The sequence below is a fragment of the Chrysemys picta genome, chromosome 9 (assembly GCF_011386835.1).
Source record: "Chrysemys picta bellii isolate R12L10 chromosome 9, ASM1138683v2, whole genome shotgun sequence".
NCBI classification, from domain to species: Eukaryota; Metazoa; Chordata; order Testudines; family Emydidae; genus Chrysemys; species Chrysemys picta.
The window spans coordinates 35,150,392-35,168,690 of NC_088799.1; the positions used below are offsets into that span (position 1 = coordinate 35,150,392).

General features: G+C 43.4%; 1 protein-coding gene and 1 long non-coding RNA gene across 4 annotated transcripts in view; one reads left to right on the forward strand and one right to left on the reverse strand.

The window, feature by feature from the left end:
• Window positions 1-18,299, forward strand: part of COL4A4 (collagen type IV alpha 4 chain) — a 130,677-nt gene that overhangs the window by 39,144 nt on the left and 73,234 nt on the right. For 2 of the 3 annotated variants that reach the window (XR_010590655.1, XM_065558006.1), the window contains exons 4-6: window positions 12,915-13,049; window positions 14,414-14,458; window positions 16,405-16,521. Coding sequence is in view for 1 of the 3 variants with exons in the window: in XM_065558006.1 (XP_065414078.1) it covers window positions 12,915-13,049; window positions 14,414-14,458; window positions 16,405-16,521 (297 nt within the window). In the remaining 2 variants the exon portion in view is untranslated. Of the gene's footprint in view, window positions 1-5,554; window positions 5,923-12,914; window positions 13,050-14,413; window positions 14,459-16,404; window positions 16,522-18,299 lie in introns of those variants that run through there. The other variant, XR_010590656.1, reaches the window with a different exon arrangement.
• On the reverse strand, window positions 1,767-5,554 carry LOC122174015 (uncharacterized). The gene is made up of 2 exons (XR_006175232.2): window positions 5,353-5,554; window positions 1,767-2,299 (listed from the first exon to the last, which is right to left on the reverse strand). It is a non-coding gene; the product is annotated as an uncharacterized LOC122174015 (long non-coding RNA).

Below are 18,299 nucleotides of genomic sequence, written 5' to 3' on the forward strand. Positions count from 1 at the left end.
AAATGTGGACGGAAGCACAGGGATTGCTGGGATGTGAAGCAATGCATCACGGGGCATTGGGACAGGACCCAGAATGCCCCCCCGCCCCATTCCCACAAGCCACAGCACCAGAATGGGAAGAGGTGCTCTGTGGGATAGTTGCTCATAATGCACCACTCCCAATGCCATTGCAAGTGCCGCAAATGTGGCCACGCCAGTGTGCTTGCAGCTGACAGTGTGGACACACTGCAGCGCTTTCCCTAATGTGCTCTCTGAGGGCTGGTTTAACTCACAGTGCTCTACATCTGCAAGTGTAGCCATGCCCTAAGGGTATGTCTACACTTACAGAGTTTTTGTGCTGTAAGTTTCACCGGTGATAGGTAACCGGGGGAAAGTAAAACGCTGGTTTGTGTACTCACTTAATTCCTCAGGCATCAGAGTGTTTACATTAGTAGCACTTCCATCGCTGATGAGAGCAGCACACTAGGGCTGCTATCCCACAGTACAGCTCTCTCCATTTTGACAATAGGTCTTGTGGGAAGAGGGTGGGGTGAGCGCAAGGCATTCTGGTCCCTGCTCAGTGCCCTGTGATGCACTGCTTCATGTCCCACCAGCCTCATTACTTCCTTGCTTCTTTCACGGCATTTTTTAACACCCCTTTCTGTCTGGCTGCTTTCCCCGCCACATCTACAAGTAGGAATGGATCCTGCTCTATTGTCCACTGCGCTGATAGCTGTCACCTGCACATCGCGCGTGGCAGTGCAGCTCTTCTTAAACTTCCAAAGAGAACTGCAGTCAGAGCTGCCTGATGAGCTGCCTGAAATGGAAATAAGTAACATTCGATTGCTTTTGGCATTAGCTGAGCACTATGGAACAGCTAGGGAAACTCGCTCAGAGTGGGGGGATCATATCATTATGCATGTCTGGGATGATGACCAGTAGCTTCAAAACTTTCGGATGCAGAAAGCCACCTTCATGGAACTGGGTGCTGAGCTTTCTCCAGACCTGCGTCGCAAGGACACCAGACTGAGAGCTGCATTCACTGTAGAGAAGTGTGTGGCAATTGCATTGTGGAAGTTGGAGACAACGGACAGTTACAAACCAGTTTGGAGTGGGTTGATCGACCATTGGTGCCGTGGTAACTTAAGTGTGCAAGACCATTAATCACATCCTACTGCGCAGGACCGTGACTCTCGGTAATGTGCGTGACATTTTGGATGGTTTGTAGAAATGGGCTTCCCTAACTGTGATGGGGTGATAGATGGAACGCACATCCCTATTGTTTCCCCGGCCCACCTTGGCACCGAGTACATAAATCGTATGTCGAATGTACATTTGGCCATTTGAAAGCACGCTGGAGATGTTTGTACAGTAGACTGGAAATGAGTGAGGAAAATATTCCCATGGTTATTGCGGCGTGCTGTACTTTACATAACATTTGTGAGGGGAAGGGCGAAAGATTTACTCATACGGGGAGCGTGGAGGCCGAACCCCTGGCTGCTGAATTTCAGCAGCCAGATACCAGGGCTATTAGAGGGGCACAACATGTGGCAGTTAGGATCCAAGATGCCTTGAGGGAAAAGTTTGAAAATCAAAATCATTAAAGTTTGTTGCTGTGCTTGGGAAAGGAAGTGTTAACAGCATGTGCTGTGCTACATGGTGGTTCTGTCTGTAATTTCAGTGAAGATGAAGTGCTAGTTGACTTGTAGCTGTGATGACATGTAAAGAAATGTGAACTCACAAATGAATCTTGCTTCTTTTTGAAAAATGTGTGCTTTTTATTTAAAAAAAAAAAAAGAGAGAAAACACCATATGCACATATATCCATCCTCAGTGATGGTGGTGTTCAGGGTGGGGGGCCCGTATACCTCACAGCTGTGTGTAACGCCAGCTGTTGTTTGACAAGCTGTCTGGGGGTGTGGATTGTTGAGGCATGGAAAAATTTGCAGTGAGCCTATAAGAATGTGCAGTGGGAGTTTGGGGAGTGCATGGGAAAGAATTCTGCACTTGCTGCAATGGGGGGCGGGCACGAATCAGGTCACTCGGCAGTGTAATGAGAGAATGCAACCTATCTGTCTGATGCTCCAGAACGCTGATTAGCCTCCCCGTGGCTTCCCTATGGAATGCATTATTCTCTTTTTGGTCTCGGTTCTCTCCCTCTTTCCAGTTTGTCATGGTTTCTCTCCATTTATTTTTATCATGTGTCTCCGCTTCAGAGTGCAGAATCACCTCACGAAACATGTCTGCCTTAGTGCATCTTGGCCGCTTATGTGTCACAGACGGTCTGCTACAGTGAGGGGTGGGTCTTCCACAGTCATTTCTGGGGAGACAGAAGCAACACATTGCTGTGAAACATACATACAGGAATCACTATGTACATTGCAATATACCTAGGGTTACCATTCGTCCGGATTCCCCCGGACAAGTCCGGCTTTTTCGGGTTAAAAATAGCGTCCGGGGGGAATTTGTCAATGTCCGGACTTCCCCTCCTCCCCCGCCCCCATGCAGAGCGTGCGCGTGGCTTACAGACCAGCCGGGGCTCCGACAGCCAGAGCCAGAGCCCTGCTTGCACTTCCCCCTCCTCCCTCCTGAAACTTGACACCACTCCCCTCCTCTCCCTCCCTCCCCCCGCCCTGCACTCACAGATCACCGGCCGTTCGCCTGGAGCTCCGAGCCTGCTGCCCTCCCCCGCTGTCGAGCGCGCTGCTCTGCAGCACAGTAAGGGGGCCGGAGGGGCCAGAGAAGCGGCAGGGAGGTTGGGGGGGGGGGGGTAATCAAGAGACAGGGAGCAGGGGGGAGGGTTGGATGGGTCAGGGAGTTTGGGGGGGGGGCTGTCTGGGTGTTGGGGGTGTAAGGTTTTGGGCAGAGTACAGGTGGGGGGTCTCAGGAGGGGGCAGTTAGGGGACAAGGAGCGGTGGGGGTGTTTGGGAGTTCTGGGGGGGGGCTGTCTGGGGGTTGGGGGTGTAAGGTTTTGGGCAGTCAGGGTACAGGTGGGGGGTCTCAGGAGGGGGCAGTTAGGGGACAAGGAGCGGGGGGGGTCGGGAGTTCGGGGCGGGCTTTCTGGGGGAGGGTGGATAAGGTTTTGGGCAGTCAGGGTACAGGTAGGGGGTAGGGTCCTGGGGGGCAGTTAGGGAGAGGGGTCTTAGGAAGGGGCAGTTAGGGGATAAGGAACAGGGAGGCTTAGGTAGGGGGTGGGGTTCTGGAGGGCAGTTAGGAGCAGGGGTCCCAGGAGGGGGCTGTCAGGGGACAGGGAGCAGAGGGGTTTAGATGGGTCAGGAGTTCTGGGGGGGGGCTGTCAGGGGGTGGGGGTGTGGATAAGGGTTGGGGCAGTCAGGGGACAGGTAGGGGGTAGGGTCCTAGGGGGCCAGTTAGGATGTGGCGAAGGTCTCAGGAGGAGGCAGTCAGGGGACAAGAGGCAGGGAGGCTTAGGGAGGGGGTGGAGTCCTGGGGGGCAATCAGGGGACAAGGAGTGGGGGGGAGGGTTGGGGGTTCTGAGGGGGCAGGAAGTGGGAGGGAGTGGAAGGGGCAGGGGCGGGGCTAGGACAGGACGGGGGTGGGGCTAGGGCAAGGGCGGGGCTCCTCCCGTCCTCTTTTTTGATTGTTGAAATATGGTAACCCTAAATATACCACTGGTAAGAAATCACTGTCTTGGTGACAAAAATCAAGCACCCATGGTGCACAAGAACCCAGCAATGGCAAGGGAACGCAGGGTTAGAGGGTTTATTGCATACACCCATTCTGAAAAGGGCTAGCATGAAGGGAGGGCACCCAGCACACAAACACAGCCACCTTAGTACTTTTCTGTGCCCTCAACCTGCTTTATCCATTGTCAAAACAAAGCAACTTACCAGAGCTCTGCTCTCTTGCCTCTGCCTCAGCAGACAGTGGCTGCTCACACTGGCTAGACACCTCCAGAGTGGAGAAGGGGCCCTGAGTGCATGCAGCAGCGGGCTCCACAGCTTCCTCAGCCTCCTCCTCCTCATATATAACCTCCTCCTCCTCCTGGCTAAGCCCACTTTCCACTGCCTCCAGATATGCAGAAGTGTCCACTGGGCACTTTGCAATGGAGGTGGGGGCAGGGCCGGCTCTAGTTTCTTTGCTGCCCCAAGCAAAAAAAATTTTGGCTGCCCCCCACCCCAGTTCTGGGTTCTCCCCCTCCCCCCCCCCCAACTGCACCCTCCTGCCGCCCCAGCCCTGGGTCACTGGTAACTCGCTCCCAGGGCAGGTCATTCAGCAGGAATTTTGGATGTGCACAGAACACAGACAGGATTGGTTCCCATATGGTTACAGAACTGCAGTAAAGTGGAACAATGTTCAGCTTGTGTGACTGGAGGATATCTGGATGCATATTATAAGACTGTCCTACATAAATGAGAAGAAGTTGAGGTGCCTTTATTATTCTTTTGTTTCTATGGGGAATGCATTATCACGGTCTTCCTTTTAAACAAATAAAACTAAAACAAAAAACAAAAAAACAAAAAACAATGGCTGTTGAAAATAGCAATTCCAGTCCTAATAACCACTGGGAAGTGTTTCTTGCTCAATTTATTCTACTTTTTCTACAGCAAGTTACAGTGGAGCCGTATATTTGATTTGGGGGAAATGAAGTAACAGCTGCCCAAATTGAGCTTGAGCACTCCTGAATTTTGAGGGTGTTCAAATCAGGAAGGCAGGTGCTAGATTCCCTTTCTGAATATTAGCTATATCTGGAAAGGAAAAGTCAATTTCTGCTTCCATGGCTCAGAAGTAGAAATTCTCCTAAGTGCCTGGTTCTGTATCTAAAGCTGCCCAGGTCCTCTAGCAGAGCCTCCCCTCCCTTACTTTTCATTTTAAATTCTAGTGGGATCCACGTACCTCCCTTGCTAGGCTTCAGATAGAGAGGTGCACTGTCCATTTAGTCCCCCCAATTCCTTCTTTGGGGGAGAGCCCAGGGCTGGGGCGGCAGGAGGTGCGTGTGGGGGAAGAGCCCAGGACTAGGGCAGCAGGGGGTACGGGTGGGGGCCAGAGCTGGGGTGGCAGGGGGTACAGGGGGGGGGAGAGAGCCCAGGGCTGGGGCAGCAGGAGGTGCGGGTGGGGAGAGAGCCCAGGGCTGGGGCAGCAGGGGAGTGCAGGTGGGGGCCAGAGCTGGGGCAGCAGGGGGTGAGGGAGGGGATGCCCAGGGCTGGGGCAGCAGGGGGGTGCAGGTGGGGGCCAGAGCTGGGGCGGCAGGGGGCGTGTGGGGGGGGAAGAGCCCAGGGCTGGGGCAGCAGGGGAGTGCAGGTGGGGGCCAGAGCTGGGGCAGCAAGGGGTGTGGGCAGGGGAGAGTCCAGGGCTGGGGCAGTACAGGGGTGTGGGGGGGGGCAGCAAAAAACCTAGAGCTGGCTCTGTACCTACCGTTCACAACAAGCTGCAGATTTCAGTTCCACACTCCTTCCCGCACCCTTTCCTGTTGCTAGTGGCCAAGGGAATGCTGGGAAATGTAGTTCTTTCCCTGCTCCAGGGCTGGCTCTATAGGCAGGGAGCTAACCAAGGAACTACAGCTCCCAGGGCCCCCTGTTGGTTCTCAGCTCCCATGCTGGATTCTTGCGCCCCTTGCAAATCTGCTGCCCCAAGCAACTGCTTGCTTTCCTAGAGCCGGCCCTGGGTGGGGGTCACCACTTAGGATTGCATCCAACTCACTGTAAAAACGGCAGCTTTGGGGCGCAGCACCATACCCACGGTTTGCCTCCCTCACCTTGTGGTATGTGTTCCTCAGCTCCTTCACCTTTGCTCTGCACTTCAGTGTTTCCCTGTTATGCCCCTTCTCCTGCAAGCTGCGTGCAATCTGCTCGTAGGTATTGCAATTCCTACGGCTGGAACACAGCTGGCACTCCTCTCCCCAAACAGTGATCAGGTCCAGTAGCTCGGCATTGCTCCAAGCAGGGGATGGTTTGCTACGTGGAGCAGCCATGGTCACCTGTCCAGGTGAGTACTCACAACAGGAAAGGGAGTTTCAAACTTCCTGGGATTTACATGGGGAGGGGTGGACGTTCGTTTACCTGGGGTCAGAGCAGCGGAGGTGCTGGCCAGAATGGTCACTTTTGGCACTGTGGGTATCCTCCAGAGGCCAAAAAGTGTTTACACTGGAAGAACGTGTCTTCACTTTCACATCACCGCAAAAAGAACAGTGGTAAGAGCTGTATGCCTCTCATGAAGGTGGTTTTCTTTTTGTGGTGAAACTTCACCGCAAAAAGTCATTAACAAGTGTAGACGCTCCCAGAGTTTTTGCACAAAAAAGGGACATTTTGCACTTTAAATGGCAAGTGTAGACATGCCCTAAGGTGATGCAATTAGTTATATTAACTTGCTGAGGGCCAGTCAGCCCCTCCTGCAGATTTTCCCAGAGGCCAGGTCCAGGTCTGGGGTTCCTCTTACACGTCATCAAGTCATTCTGTCAGGAGGGTGGGTTCCCCTCTATGGAACAAATGGGGGCTGGTTTTGCCACAAATTCAAAGGTCTCTCAAGGGCCACATGGATTTGAATAACTGCACTACTCAGGTATCAGAGGGGTAGCCGTGTTAGTCTTGCATCTGAAGAAGTGAGGTTCTTACCCACGAAAGCTTATGCTCCCAGTACTTCTGTTAGTCTCAAAGGTGCCACAGGACCCTCTGTTGCTTTGCACTACTCAGGGCATCCTTCAGCCATACCCTGGCAGCTTGGCTCAGTTGGTTCTACTGTACTTATAAGGTTCATCTTGCGCCCACGCTAAGTGCATGATCCTGCACCACTGAAGTCAATGGGAGCAGGGCTTACTCATCGCTTTTTTTTTTTTTTTTTAAAGACCAGAAGGGACCATTATGATCATCTGACCTGCATGACAGCAGGCCATGGAAAGTCCTGCATTGAGTTTAGTAAATTGTGGTAAATTATATTGTTGCTACCTATGTTTCTTCTGCTATCTCAGTTAAACATGGTACTTTACTTCTTGCCCTAAGCTGTTGTGCACAGTTGCTATGAAATGTTGGAGAGCTGCTGAGTACCACATGAGTGGGGGGCTGCATTTCAGCCGTGGTCGAAGTGATCCCTATCTCATATCCTTTCCCTAGCTCACAAAGGTGTGCTGTGGTTTAATCAATAAATGTTGAAATCCTCCAATCAAAGTCAGTAACAAAATTCAAAAGAATTACTGTTTTATTCATGGACTCATATGCAAATATCCTATATCATCTTTAAAAGATGAGGAGGCTTACACCATGGTCCTCTTAATTTAAGAAAAAATAAAGGAACAAATATAAAGAAAAGGGGCCTCGTCACCCCAAACCCCTAATTGTAATTCAAGGAAAAGATTGTGTTCATACAGAATCAAGTGTTCAAATTAAAAGTCTAAACTGGGTAAAATTTACCTCTCTTCTGCCACTTAAAGAAATAATTTTACTACTGAAGCCAACAAATATCTGTCTGCATCCCTTGTTAATTGACATTTTGCGCTCTTCCAACCCCTGAAATGAAGTGAATGTACTGGCTGTTGTTTCTGTGACTGGAGATTGCATTCCAGAATTCTTTGCTGCCCTCAGGTGGTCAGCTTTGAGCCATACGCTTTCCCTTAGAAGATTGGGCTCAATTCTGCCCTTGGATTATGTTAGATACAGTAGTAGATAGGCTAAGTCAGAAAAGAAAAAAAACAATCTTCAAAAGGAGGAGACTATGTTTCAGAGAAAAACAAATATACCGTAATTAAATAGTGACAGTGAAAAAGGTACACGGTAGGAAGTGTAGGAATGGAGAGGGGGGCAGGTAAAGAAAAACCTACCTATTATAAATTTAATAGAAAGCTTGCTGTATTCAATCTTTTGAATATAACATTAGTTAAAGTTCATTAGGCTACTTGGAGGGGAAAAAAACTGAAAAATGTTGCTAACCTTTGGCTAGGGAAGGGAACAGACACCATCCTTAAGCCTTTTCCCTTTTGGAATATATATATTACTTTAAAATATATACAGGTGATCTGTATAGTATTGCTAGGCATAGACATTAGTTACAGAGATGTTTACAAAGAAGTTACCTAATAACCATCATATTAATTTTACAGAAATTTAGCAATTGTTGAATGATACATTTAACTCTGGGAGAAAATGATGGAAGATATATAAGCTAGAAAAACTGATAGAAGTGCAAATATCACTTGAAAGAAAAAACATTCCCAATTCAGTCTGACTTTCACAGTCTCTTTGATTGTGCTAAAATAATGAGTCTCTGATCATGCTTCTGAGGGACTAAAATGTGGCACTCATTGAGTTCTAAAGCTTACAAAAGGTAGAACGTGCATTGGCATAGCCAGCAAAAGTGTAACTGATGCTAGGCATCTCACAGAAGGTATTGGAGACCCGATGAAGGTTCCAGCGAGAAACAGTTATTATCTTGAGGAACGTATTTTTCCTGGAAATTAAACTCTATTTTCATAGAGAACTAAGCACAGGGCAAGATTGCACATTTTACTGCAAGCTGTCTTTGAATTATGAGTAGGCCAAAAAGGTTAAAATAACTTTAACAAATAGAAAATCAAGTAATTTTTCAAAGTCATAGAATCATAGAATATCAGAGTTGGAAGGGACCTCAAGAGGTCATCTAGTCCAACCCCCTGCTCAAAGCAGGACCAATTCCCAGCTAAATCATCCCAGCCAGGGCTTTGTCAAGCCGGGCCTTAAAAACCTCCAAGGAAGGAGACTCCACCACCTCCCTAGGTAACGCATTCCAGTGTTTCACCACCCTCCTAGTGAAATAGTTTTTCCTGATATCCAACCTGGACCTCCCCCACTGCAACTTGAGTCCAGCAAACTAGTACAGCTTCTCTGATTTACTGTCAGCTCTCCTGACCCTGGCTAAGCATCAGGTCTTTCAGAAAAAGAGAACAGTAAGAAGGGAGTAAAAAGCAGGGTGGATAAAAATCAATTAATTTTTTTTTAAAATCGGATTTTTTTTATTTAAATCAGATTTTTTTGATAAAATGCTTTTTGAGGAAAAAACCTATCTAAAGATAGTTTTAATTAAGATACATTATAGCTCAAATATATCTCATCATGGAATAGGGATTATAAATTCTAATTCTATAGTATGAGACAATATATTCATGTAATGTTTAAGAAAAGTTTTGTATATCATAGAAAATATAATCATAGAAATGTAGGGCTGGAAGGAACCTTGAAAGGTTATCTAGTCCAGCCCTCTGTGAAGAGGCAGAGCCAAGTAAACGCCTAGACAATCAGTGACCGTGTCTAAGCTGTTCTTAAAAACCTCCAATAACAGGAATTCCATAACCTCCCTTGGTAAGTTATTAAAGTCCTTAACTTTGCTTACAGTTAGAACATTTCTCATAATATTTAACTTAAAATCTCTTTACCTTCAGTGGACATGGAGAAGAATTGATCACAATCTTATTTACAACATCCCGTAACATATTTGAGGACTATTATCCGATCAACTCTCAGTCTTCTTTTCTCAAGACTAAACACACCCAGTTCTTTTAATCTTTCCTCTCAGCTCAGGTTTTCTTTTATCATTTTGGGGGCTCTCTTTTGGACTCTCTCAAATTTGTCCACCTTTTTCCTAAAGTGGAGTGCCTGGAACTGGACACAGTACTCCAGCCTTTTTTGCAACTGCAGCACATTGTTGACTCATATTCGGTTCACGATTTACTATAGCTCCCAGATCCTTTTCAGCAGTACTACCACCTAGCCAATTATTCTCCATTTTGTAGTTGTGCATTCAGTTTTTCATTCCTAAGTGAAGTACTTTGCACATACTGTACCTTTATTGAATTTCATCTTGTTGGTTTCAGACCAATTCTTCCAATTTGTCTTCCAATTTGTCATTTGAATTCTATTCCTGTCCTTCTAAGCGCTAGCAACCCCACCCAGTTTGTCCTTATCTGCAAATTTTATAAGCACACTCTCCTCTCCATCATCCAAGTAATTAATGAAAATGTTGAACAGTACCAGACCACTGACGGATCCCACTAGATACGTTCTCCCAGCCTGACAGAAAGTCATTTTAACCAGTTTTTCACCCACTTTATAGTAATTTCATCCAAACTACACTTTCCTACTTGGCTTATGAAAATGTCACATGGAACTGTGTCAAAAGACTTACTTAAACAAAAACAAAAATCACATCTATAGCTTCCCCCTATCCACTAGGCCAGTAACCCTATCAAAGAAGGAAATTAAGTTGGTTTGGCATGATTTGTTCTCGACTAACCCATGCCAGCTATTACTTATAACTTTATTATCCTCTAGGTGCTTAATAATTGGAATAAATTATCTTTCCAGCTATTGAAGTTTGGCTGACTGGTCTATAATTCCCTGGGTCTTCTCTGTCGTCGTCTCCCTCCCCCCCCCACACACATCACATTTAAAAAAATATATATAAAGACAGGTACTGTGTTAGCCCTTTTCCAGTCCTCTGGGATCTCACCTGTCCTTCATGAATTCTCAAAGATAATCACTACGAGTTCCACAATTGCTTCAGCTAGTTCCTTAAGACAAGTACTCCACGGTGAATTTCAGTAGGCCCTACCAACTTGAATACATCCAATTTATCTAAATATTCTTTAGCATGTCCTTTCCCTATTTTGGCTTGTGTTCCTTCTCTCTTGATGTTCATGTTTATAAATGAGTTCCAATAGTTCATGGATTAGGGATCCAATTTTATGGCGTTCCAGGGGCTTCTGTATAGGTTAATCTTTCTATCTACCCAATGGGACTCAGTGCTCAGTCTAGAAGATACCATCAGAGATACTTAGTTTTGCAGTTCTCAAACTGTGGATTTGTGTCTCCAGAGATAACTTGCTTGTAAAAAGCAGGATATATAGATGTGAGAAATATAATAAATAAATGTATAGAGGTGGGAAATAACAGACCTCAACACTATTGTCCCTCTGCAAATTTGTGTACATAGAGTCAATCCCTTATCTCTCTTTAAAAGTGCAAAGTTTCAAAAAGTTCAATGAATAGAAGATTGTTGGGGATGGAATAGATCTGGGCAAGGAGAAGACGTCTGGAGATAAATGTGAGATGGGAGGGACAGGAAGTAGAAACAAAAGTGAAACTGTTTGTGCAGCATATTCCAGAAGTCTTGAGGTCTTTCTGAGTGTAGCTTTCATTGATTTAAGATCTACCATACCATTCTCTCACTAGAAGGAAAAACCTATAATGACAGCATGCTGAAAAAAAGATCCAGTTTGGGAATAAGAACCATTCAAGAAATATATGCTTGCTGCTGATCTTTTAAAGAAAGTCACACCAGTGAACTGGTGGAAGTCACTTAAGAACTTGGATTCAGAGACTGTTGAAGTGATAATCTCACTTTTAACAGAAGTAGCTGCTTCTGCCAGTGTAGAAAGAATATTTTCTTCCTTTGGACTAATTCATTCCAAATTGAGAAATAGTTTGGGACCTGAAAAAGCAGGAAAGCTTGTTTTTCTTTTCCAGATTATGGACAAATAGGAAAATGAAGGGGAAGACGACTGAGTTAGCTGCAGAAGCCAATATAAGTTTCTCATGTTGACCTGGCTGACATTGTCGATTTAATTTTTTTTTTTTTTAATATTTCATGAAACTATTTTAGTTTAAAACAATTTTAACAAAAACAAACCTGATTTTTAAAAAACTTGAATGTTTAACTAAATTCAAAAATTCATATGCTTGTTTTGTTAAAATATTATATGTTTGCTGTTGAAGAAAAAAATTCAGAATACATAACGTTGTTGTTTTAATTAAATAAAACAATTTAAATGTCTGTCTGGTGATGTTCTCTTCCTAATACAGCATGGCAAGAAAATCCTCCAAATATTAATGATTAACCTGTTGAGTTGGAAATAGTTCACCTCCCAATGACTTCATAAATATCTGCTTCAATTACCTTTGGTAAATGAAATAACCAAACAATCATTCATTTTCTGATATAGCTGTAAAACTAATCTGAAAAGTTTTCAAAATAAATCACTTTAAAAACGTATAATGTGTACCTTCTAAAAATGAAACCTACATCTATCTCTGAGTTGTGAAGAATATGTATTAAGCTTATAACAACCAACAAGAATGCACTTTTATGTAGAAATCAATGATTAAATTGAGTCTTCCTGACTAGTGATCATGATTTAAATCAATTTGATTTAGATCAAATCCACCCTGGTAAAAAGAATGACTTAGAACTGAAAGTTTTTCAGTCTTAATTATGAAGTTACTACTGTGACACTAATGTCTAAACCAACTTTAGAAGAGCAAAGAGAACCTTAAGTTAAAGGGAGACTGTCAGTTGGACAATCATTTTTCCTCTAATAATGTTGTATTTGCTAGTAACACCTAGAATGACTATGGGGGAAAGAACTTAGTGAGCAAACCAGTTCTTAATATTTTTCAGTTTGTTTATTTTGTGCACGTGGCAGCACTTTGTGTATTGCCATTTTACTGATTCCCCAAATAGGTAGTTTCTCCCTCACTGAAACATTGACAGGTAAGATGAACAGATATACTTTTTGAAAAAGGTACTTTTAAAAAAATCCCAACCATTCTATTTAAATGTACTCTGTTGGAACCTGGATTTTTTTTTAAATTAGTCATTATAAAATGATTCAGATTGACAGGTAAAATTTTCAGAAGTGGACAAGTGATATAGGAGCTTAAATCCTATAGGACTTTAGCACCTTTTACATTTTATTCAAAGCATAAACATGCCAAAAGTGTAGTATTCGTCTGCAATATCAATAGAGAGTAACCACAACAACATAAAAGTAAAGCCAAAATATTTTTCAAAGCGACTATCTGAAATATTGGTAATTATATTACTAAATGTACAATTTGTAAATATTTCAAACTTTGTTTTACTCACAGTGTTCTCCACACCATCAGCAGCAGCCAGAGGGAGGCTAAGTATATTTGTTTACTGAACTAACTCTGAATTATTTCTTCTGTTTCTTTCAGGGTCAGCCTGGTCACCTAGGGGCTCAAGGTCCAATTGGATCTTTGGGATGTACAGGGCCAGCTGGTTTGCAAGGAGAAAAAGGACAGAGAGGTGAGAATGGGCTGCCTGGGCCCGCTGGAGAAAAGGGTGATAAGGTAGGAAATACCATGGGAAGGTCTTTTTTAGTATGTAAAATGTAACGGTGAATATTGCAAAATGAAACAAATCAAGAACAATAAAAGCCTTTACTGAATGTTAAAATTACATGGGCATCTCCTGTTCTTACCCATGCAAAACTTCCACTGAAATCAGTTATAGAGCTGCCTGAGAAAGAACTGCAAAATTTGGCCCCACGTTATTAAATCAAAGTTGGCAGTAAAAAAGTTAAAATTCAGGGGTCTAAGTGCCCATTTGATATGTCCCACCTCACTCACATTAGCATCAAGAAGGTTACGTGCACATATGTGGGGGAAAAATAGAACTTTAAAATAATACTGTACAATAGGCATAACTTTGCCACCTTTGGTTATGGTGAGAAATGGAATCATAAATGGTGCCTTTTATTATAATTCAGCCTTTGGTTTTACACATTTCTACAATCCTTGAACCTTTACCCTGGCTTTCACTGGTCTAATTTCATTGACACCAGTGTCAGTGAGATCAGAATTTAGCTTCTTGTGTACAACTCCACTGATATAGAGCTTGATCCTCCTCTGGAGTCAATAGAAGTTGTGTTGTGCCATTGATATAAGTGGGAGCAGAAGCCAGCCTGTAATATGGCACATACCATTATTTTACACATTATGGCTAAATTCATCTTTTGAGTAATCCCTTGTGTTTTAATGGATGAAATTGGCCCTAAGAATTTAATATTGTCCCCCAGTACCATTTGTGGCATTCATAGCTATCATTGATCATTGTTCAAGATACACTCAGGCAGAGTCTGTCCACTTTATATCAGAGATGCAAGGTGGGTGAGGTATACCTTTTATTGGACCAATTTCTGTTGGTGAGAGAGAAAAGTTTTCAAGCTACACAGAACTCTTTTTTTAGGTCTGGGAAAGGTAGTCAGAGTGTCACAACTAAATACAAGGTGTTTAACCATAACTGGTCACTTGACCTTGAATGGTCTCTTACAATATGTGTTAACTATTTATGCTAAACAATCTGTTCCACCTTGCGTTTAGCTGGGACACTCTGAATATCTTTCCCAGACCTGAAGAAGACCTCTGTGTAGCTCAAAAGCTTGACTCTCTCACCAGCAAAAGTTGGTCGAATAAAAGATATTACCTCACCCATCTTGTTTCTCTAATATCCTGGGATCAACACAGCTACAACACTGCAAACATCTTATCTAGCCATTTATCCTGCAGTGAGGTGTTAAATTCATGATTCAAATGTGACTTTATTTCCTGATACTTTTTGACCTAATTTTACAGTACCACATCCTCATGTTGTCCTCAGTTTTTAAGTGTTCTCAAAGAACAAAAATTGTAAAAGTGATTTTTTTTTTTTTTAGGGCCCAACAGGAGTCCCAGGATTTCCTGGTTTAGATGGTGTGCCTGTAAGTACACTGCCAATATTGTGTTATAAAGATTACAATTCATCTGAACCCATAGGGAACTATTTTAACAGATTACCTTAATAATCAGATATGTTTAGTTTTATACCCTTCGTTACTGTATCACCTGGAGAGCTGCATATTTTGTACATGTGTGAAAAACAAAGTAAACCATTATTATATTTAGTATTGATAATACTTCATTCTTAACATGTTTTCCAAAAGACAGTACAAACCAACTAATTCAATCCATTAACATCCCTTTGAGGTAAGTAAATATTATTATTCCCATTTTACAGAGGAGGGACTGGAGGTAGAGAGGTTAACTGAGACTTGCACAAATCCATGCAGCACGGAAATGCCAATGCCAGGATTAAAAACTAGTAGTCTCTAGCTCCAGGCTCTAAAGTAGACCACACGGTTTCTGAATACATTCTTAAAATAGCAAAAAGGATCCCAAGGTAGTAGTTCTTTTTCTGTTGAAACATTTTGAGCACTGTCCAGCAGTCCTTACTCAAATAAAAACTCCATTGAAACCAGCAAGAGATTTCCTGAATAGGAACTATAGATTTGGACACCTCAGTATTAAGGTAGATGGAAACACAGCTTTGTGTACAAGCTGTCATATATGAATGGAAATGAGTAGGGTGAAAGGATAGGATGCTCTATTAAATCCAATAATTTGAAAATGATTTTCTATTAGAGTTAAATCCTGAGAGGCCCTTTATGACTACACAGGGGTCAACCAAAGTGGAAATAGTGCACTTTGGATGTTCACGTAGGCCAGGAAGCAGAGATCCTGTGGAGGGGATCTCTGATCCATTTGTGCTCTGTGTTTGCTCTCCATATCTGTCCATGTAGTTGGGATTGTTGCTAGAGGAGCTGTCAAATACATGGTTCCATAAGACCAAAATCTAGCATAGAGAAGAGAACAGGGTTGTGTCTGCTAGAGTTGTCTGGGAAATAGAAATCCCTTTTCATGAAAAATTGCATGTTTGAGAAAAAAATTATCCTGAATCAAGGATGCAAAATTGTTCACAGGAATGGATTTTTAGAAAAATATTGTTTCAGAAGCACTGAAATGGGATTTTTTTGATTTGCCAGCTTCCCACTTGGAAGATTCTTCTGCCAGACAACAGTCTTCCAGGTTGGCAGCTGAGGAGTAGTCATTTCAGTTTTCGCAATGGAAAACCTAACTTTTTTTTTTGGCAAAACTGAAATTTTCATGTGAAAATTTTTAATTTTGCCCCAAAGGCATTTTCAGTTGGAAAATTATTCTGATAGAAAATTCCCAACCAACCCCACTGTCCGCTACTCTTCCCATCCCCTATAATAGTGAATGGTCAATGCATCGGGGGGTTGGAAAATCAGTTCCTCCATCCCAGAATTTGTCTGTGGGTTTTCCTGAGCTCACAGTATGTTTGACTCAAGTTGTACCCTATTTACTTGAATTGCATCCTAACAGTAAAAAGGGGCCTAGCTAGTTTGGGATGACTTTAGTGTATGTCATTCACAAGGAATAAAACCTTTGCATGTTTCCCCAAATGTGATAGCTCTTTATTGCTTCCAGACGGAATTTACTCTCAAAGAGCTTGATTTTGCTTCCATTGAAAAAAAACTTTTGTTATTGATTCTAATGAGAGCAGCACCCAGCCTAATTCTCTTCCTCACCCGGCAGAGCTACTGTGCATTAAAGAAGGGAATGTAAGAGGTATCAGACCAAACACTCTAGTTTCAGATTACAGCCCCGTTGAGCCTATTGCTAGGTGTAAGGAAAATTCTCATAGATCTCAACGGGAGACTTTTCCAGTGTAAGAAGTATAGAAGCGAGACCTATGTGGGTGATCCTATGTCCCAGTTCTGGGTTACCAGTGTCACTGCTGTGTTTAGACAAAACCTGAACCTAAATAACCATGCCACATCTTTACATGTAATTAAACCCTCACTAGGGATATCCTGGAATTGAAGGGTCCAGGGGCAAACCTGGCTTGGATGGCTGCAATGGTTCAAGAGGAGAGCCCGGATTTCCAGGAGAGACAGGGTGTATTGGACCAAGAGGCTCATTTGTAAGTTATGAGCTTTATTATAATACATTTAAACTTTCTCTCCAGGTTAACACCTTTTAAAATTAAAGGGGCATTAGACTATGGCACTAGGTTTATGGCTCTGGCTACCCGAGCTCATGTCTGACTGCTTCTACACTGCACCTTATTTGAGCTGCTGACTGGGCTTCCCACTCCTGTTAACTTCAGTGAAGTGGAGGGTGCTCAGAACCTTGCAGGATCTGGTGTTAGGTTAAAGATGAAATTAAGTTTGCTAACCCTTAAATTGAAGTTCTGCAATACTTGATCACACAAGAACTCCTTCAAGCTCAGGGAACGCAGTTGTCTGGTCTGGCCTTTATGCAGGGAAAGTTCCCTATGCTACACGCCACTGAGGTTATAGTATAGAGAGCTGTGTAGGAAACATACTTGCATATATACCCACACCCTTCAGGCGTGCCTTTACTCTACTTGCCTAAGCTATGCCTCACCGGCTATACTACCGTTTATACCCATGCTAGGGGGACTGTACCCCATATGCAGCTGAAAGAAGCATGCCGTGTAGACATACCTTGAGACACACACAAGCACCTTGTGCTCCCATGTAATAGCCAGCCACAGTCTGGCCCCGAGGTATATTTTATAAGACTGAAATATTTAAAATTACCTTTAAGATGATTAGCTTTTCCCTCTGAAAACAGGAAGTGTGTCTGAATTAAAATTGGTCCAATATTTTAATACTGGCTAAAGGAGATTAAAAACTCAGAACCAGATACTCAGTTGGTGGAAACTGGTATAGCTCCAGTGACTGCAATGGAACTATGCTGATTTACATCAGCCAAGGATCTGACCCACAGTCTTTGACCTTTTGCAAAAACACGGGTCATTAGGTTAAGGCTCTAAATTTTCTAAACTAAACAATAAACAGTTCTGGATGTTATGCTAAAGTCAAACCCATTTAACTGAAGGTACTTGGTTGATCACCATGTGTAAGCATTATACTACTTGAAAGACATTAGAGGTCACCGTGTTTGCTGTATTTGAGCCTTAGTTTAATAAAAGGGTCATCTGAGGGAAGACGCAATTAATTGATTAATCTGTGCCAAAGTTAGTACTGTGCTGTTAGCACCATTTCTGACTGTTACCCTATGGCCTTATTATATTTATTGTTTGTAATCCAGGAATGCCCCACGACATGGCTAGTACTGCTCATACTAATAGCCTGAGGCCCTGACTCAGTAAGTTACTAAAACACATGCCTAACTTTAAGCATGTGAGCAATCCTATTGAAGCCAGTGAAACTATTCAGATGCTTAAAATTAGGCATGTACCTAAATTCCTTGCTGAATCCAGGCCAAGCAATATACAAGCAAAGGGTAAAGCAGAGGGATAAAACATGATCCAAATACGATAATTAACCCTCCCGACATTTCTGGTGGCGCAGTTTTAATAGGCTGCAACATGCCACCAGCAAACAATTTGATAAAAATCAAACGCACTACACCTTTCAGAACAATAAAATAACTTCTGTTCAACATGGTAACGGTAGCTGCTAGGAAATCTCTGACTGTACTATGTCTCATGGACTAGACTGTCACCTACAAGAAGTAAAGGGATGAGATCAAAGAAAAAGTGAGACATGGAACAAAACTATAGCCTGAACCCAGCTGGTTCAAGGAAATCTGAGCCTTTGCAGACCTATCACTCCCAGCATATAAAAGAACATAAAACAACAGACACGCAGCCTTGGATCCGAACTAAAATGCCAACACCAATACATTGGGCTTTCTAGGAAAACATGA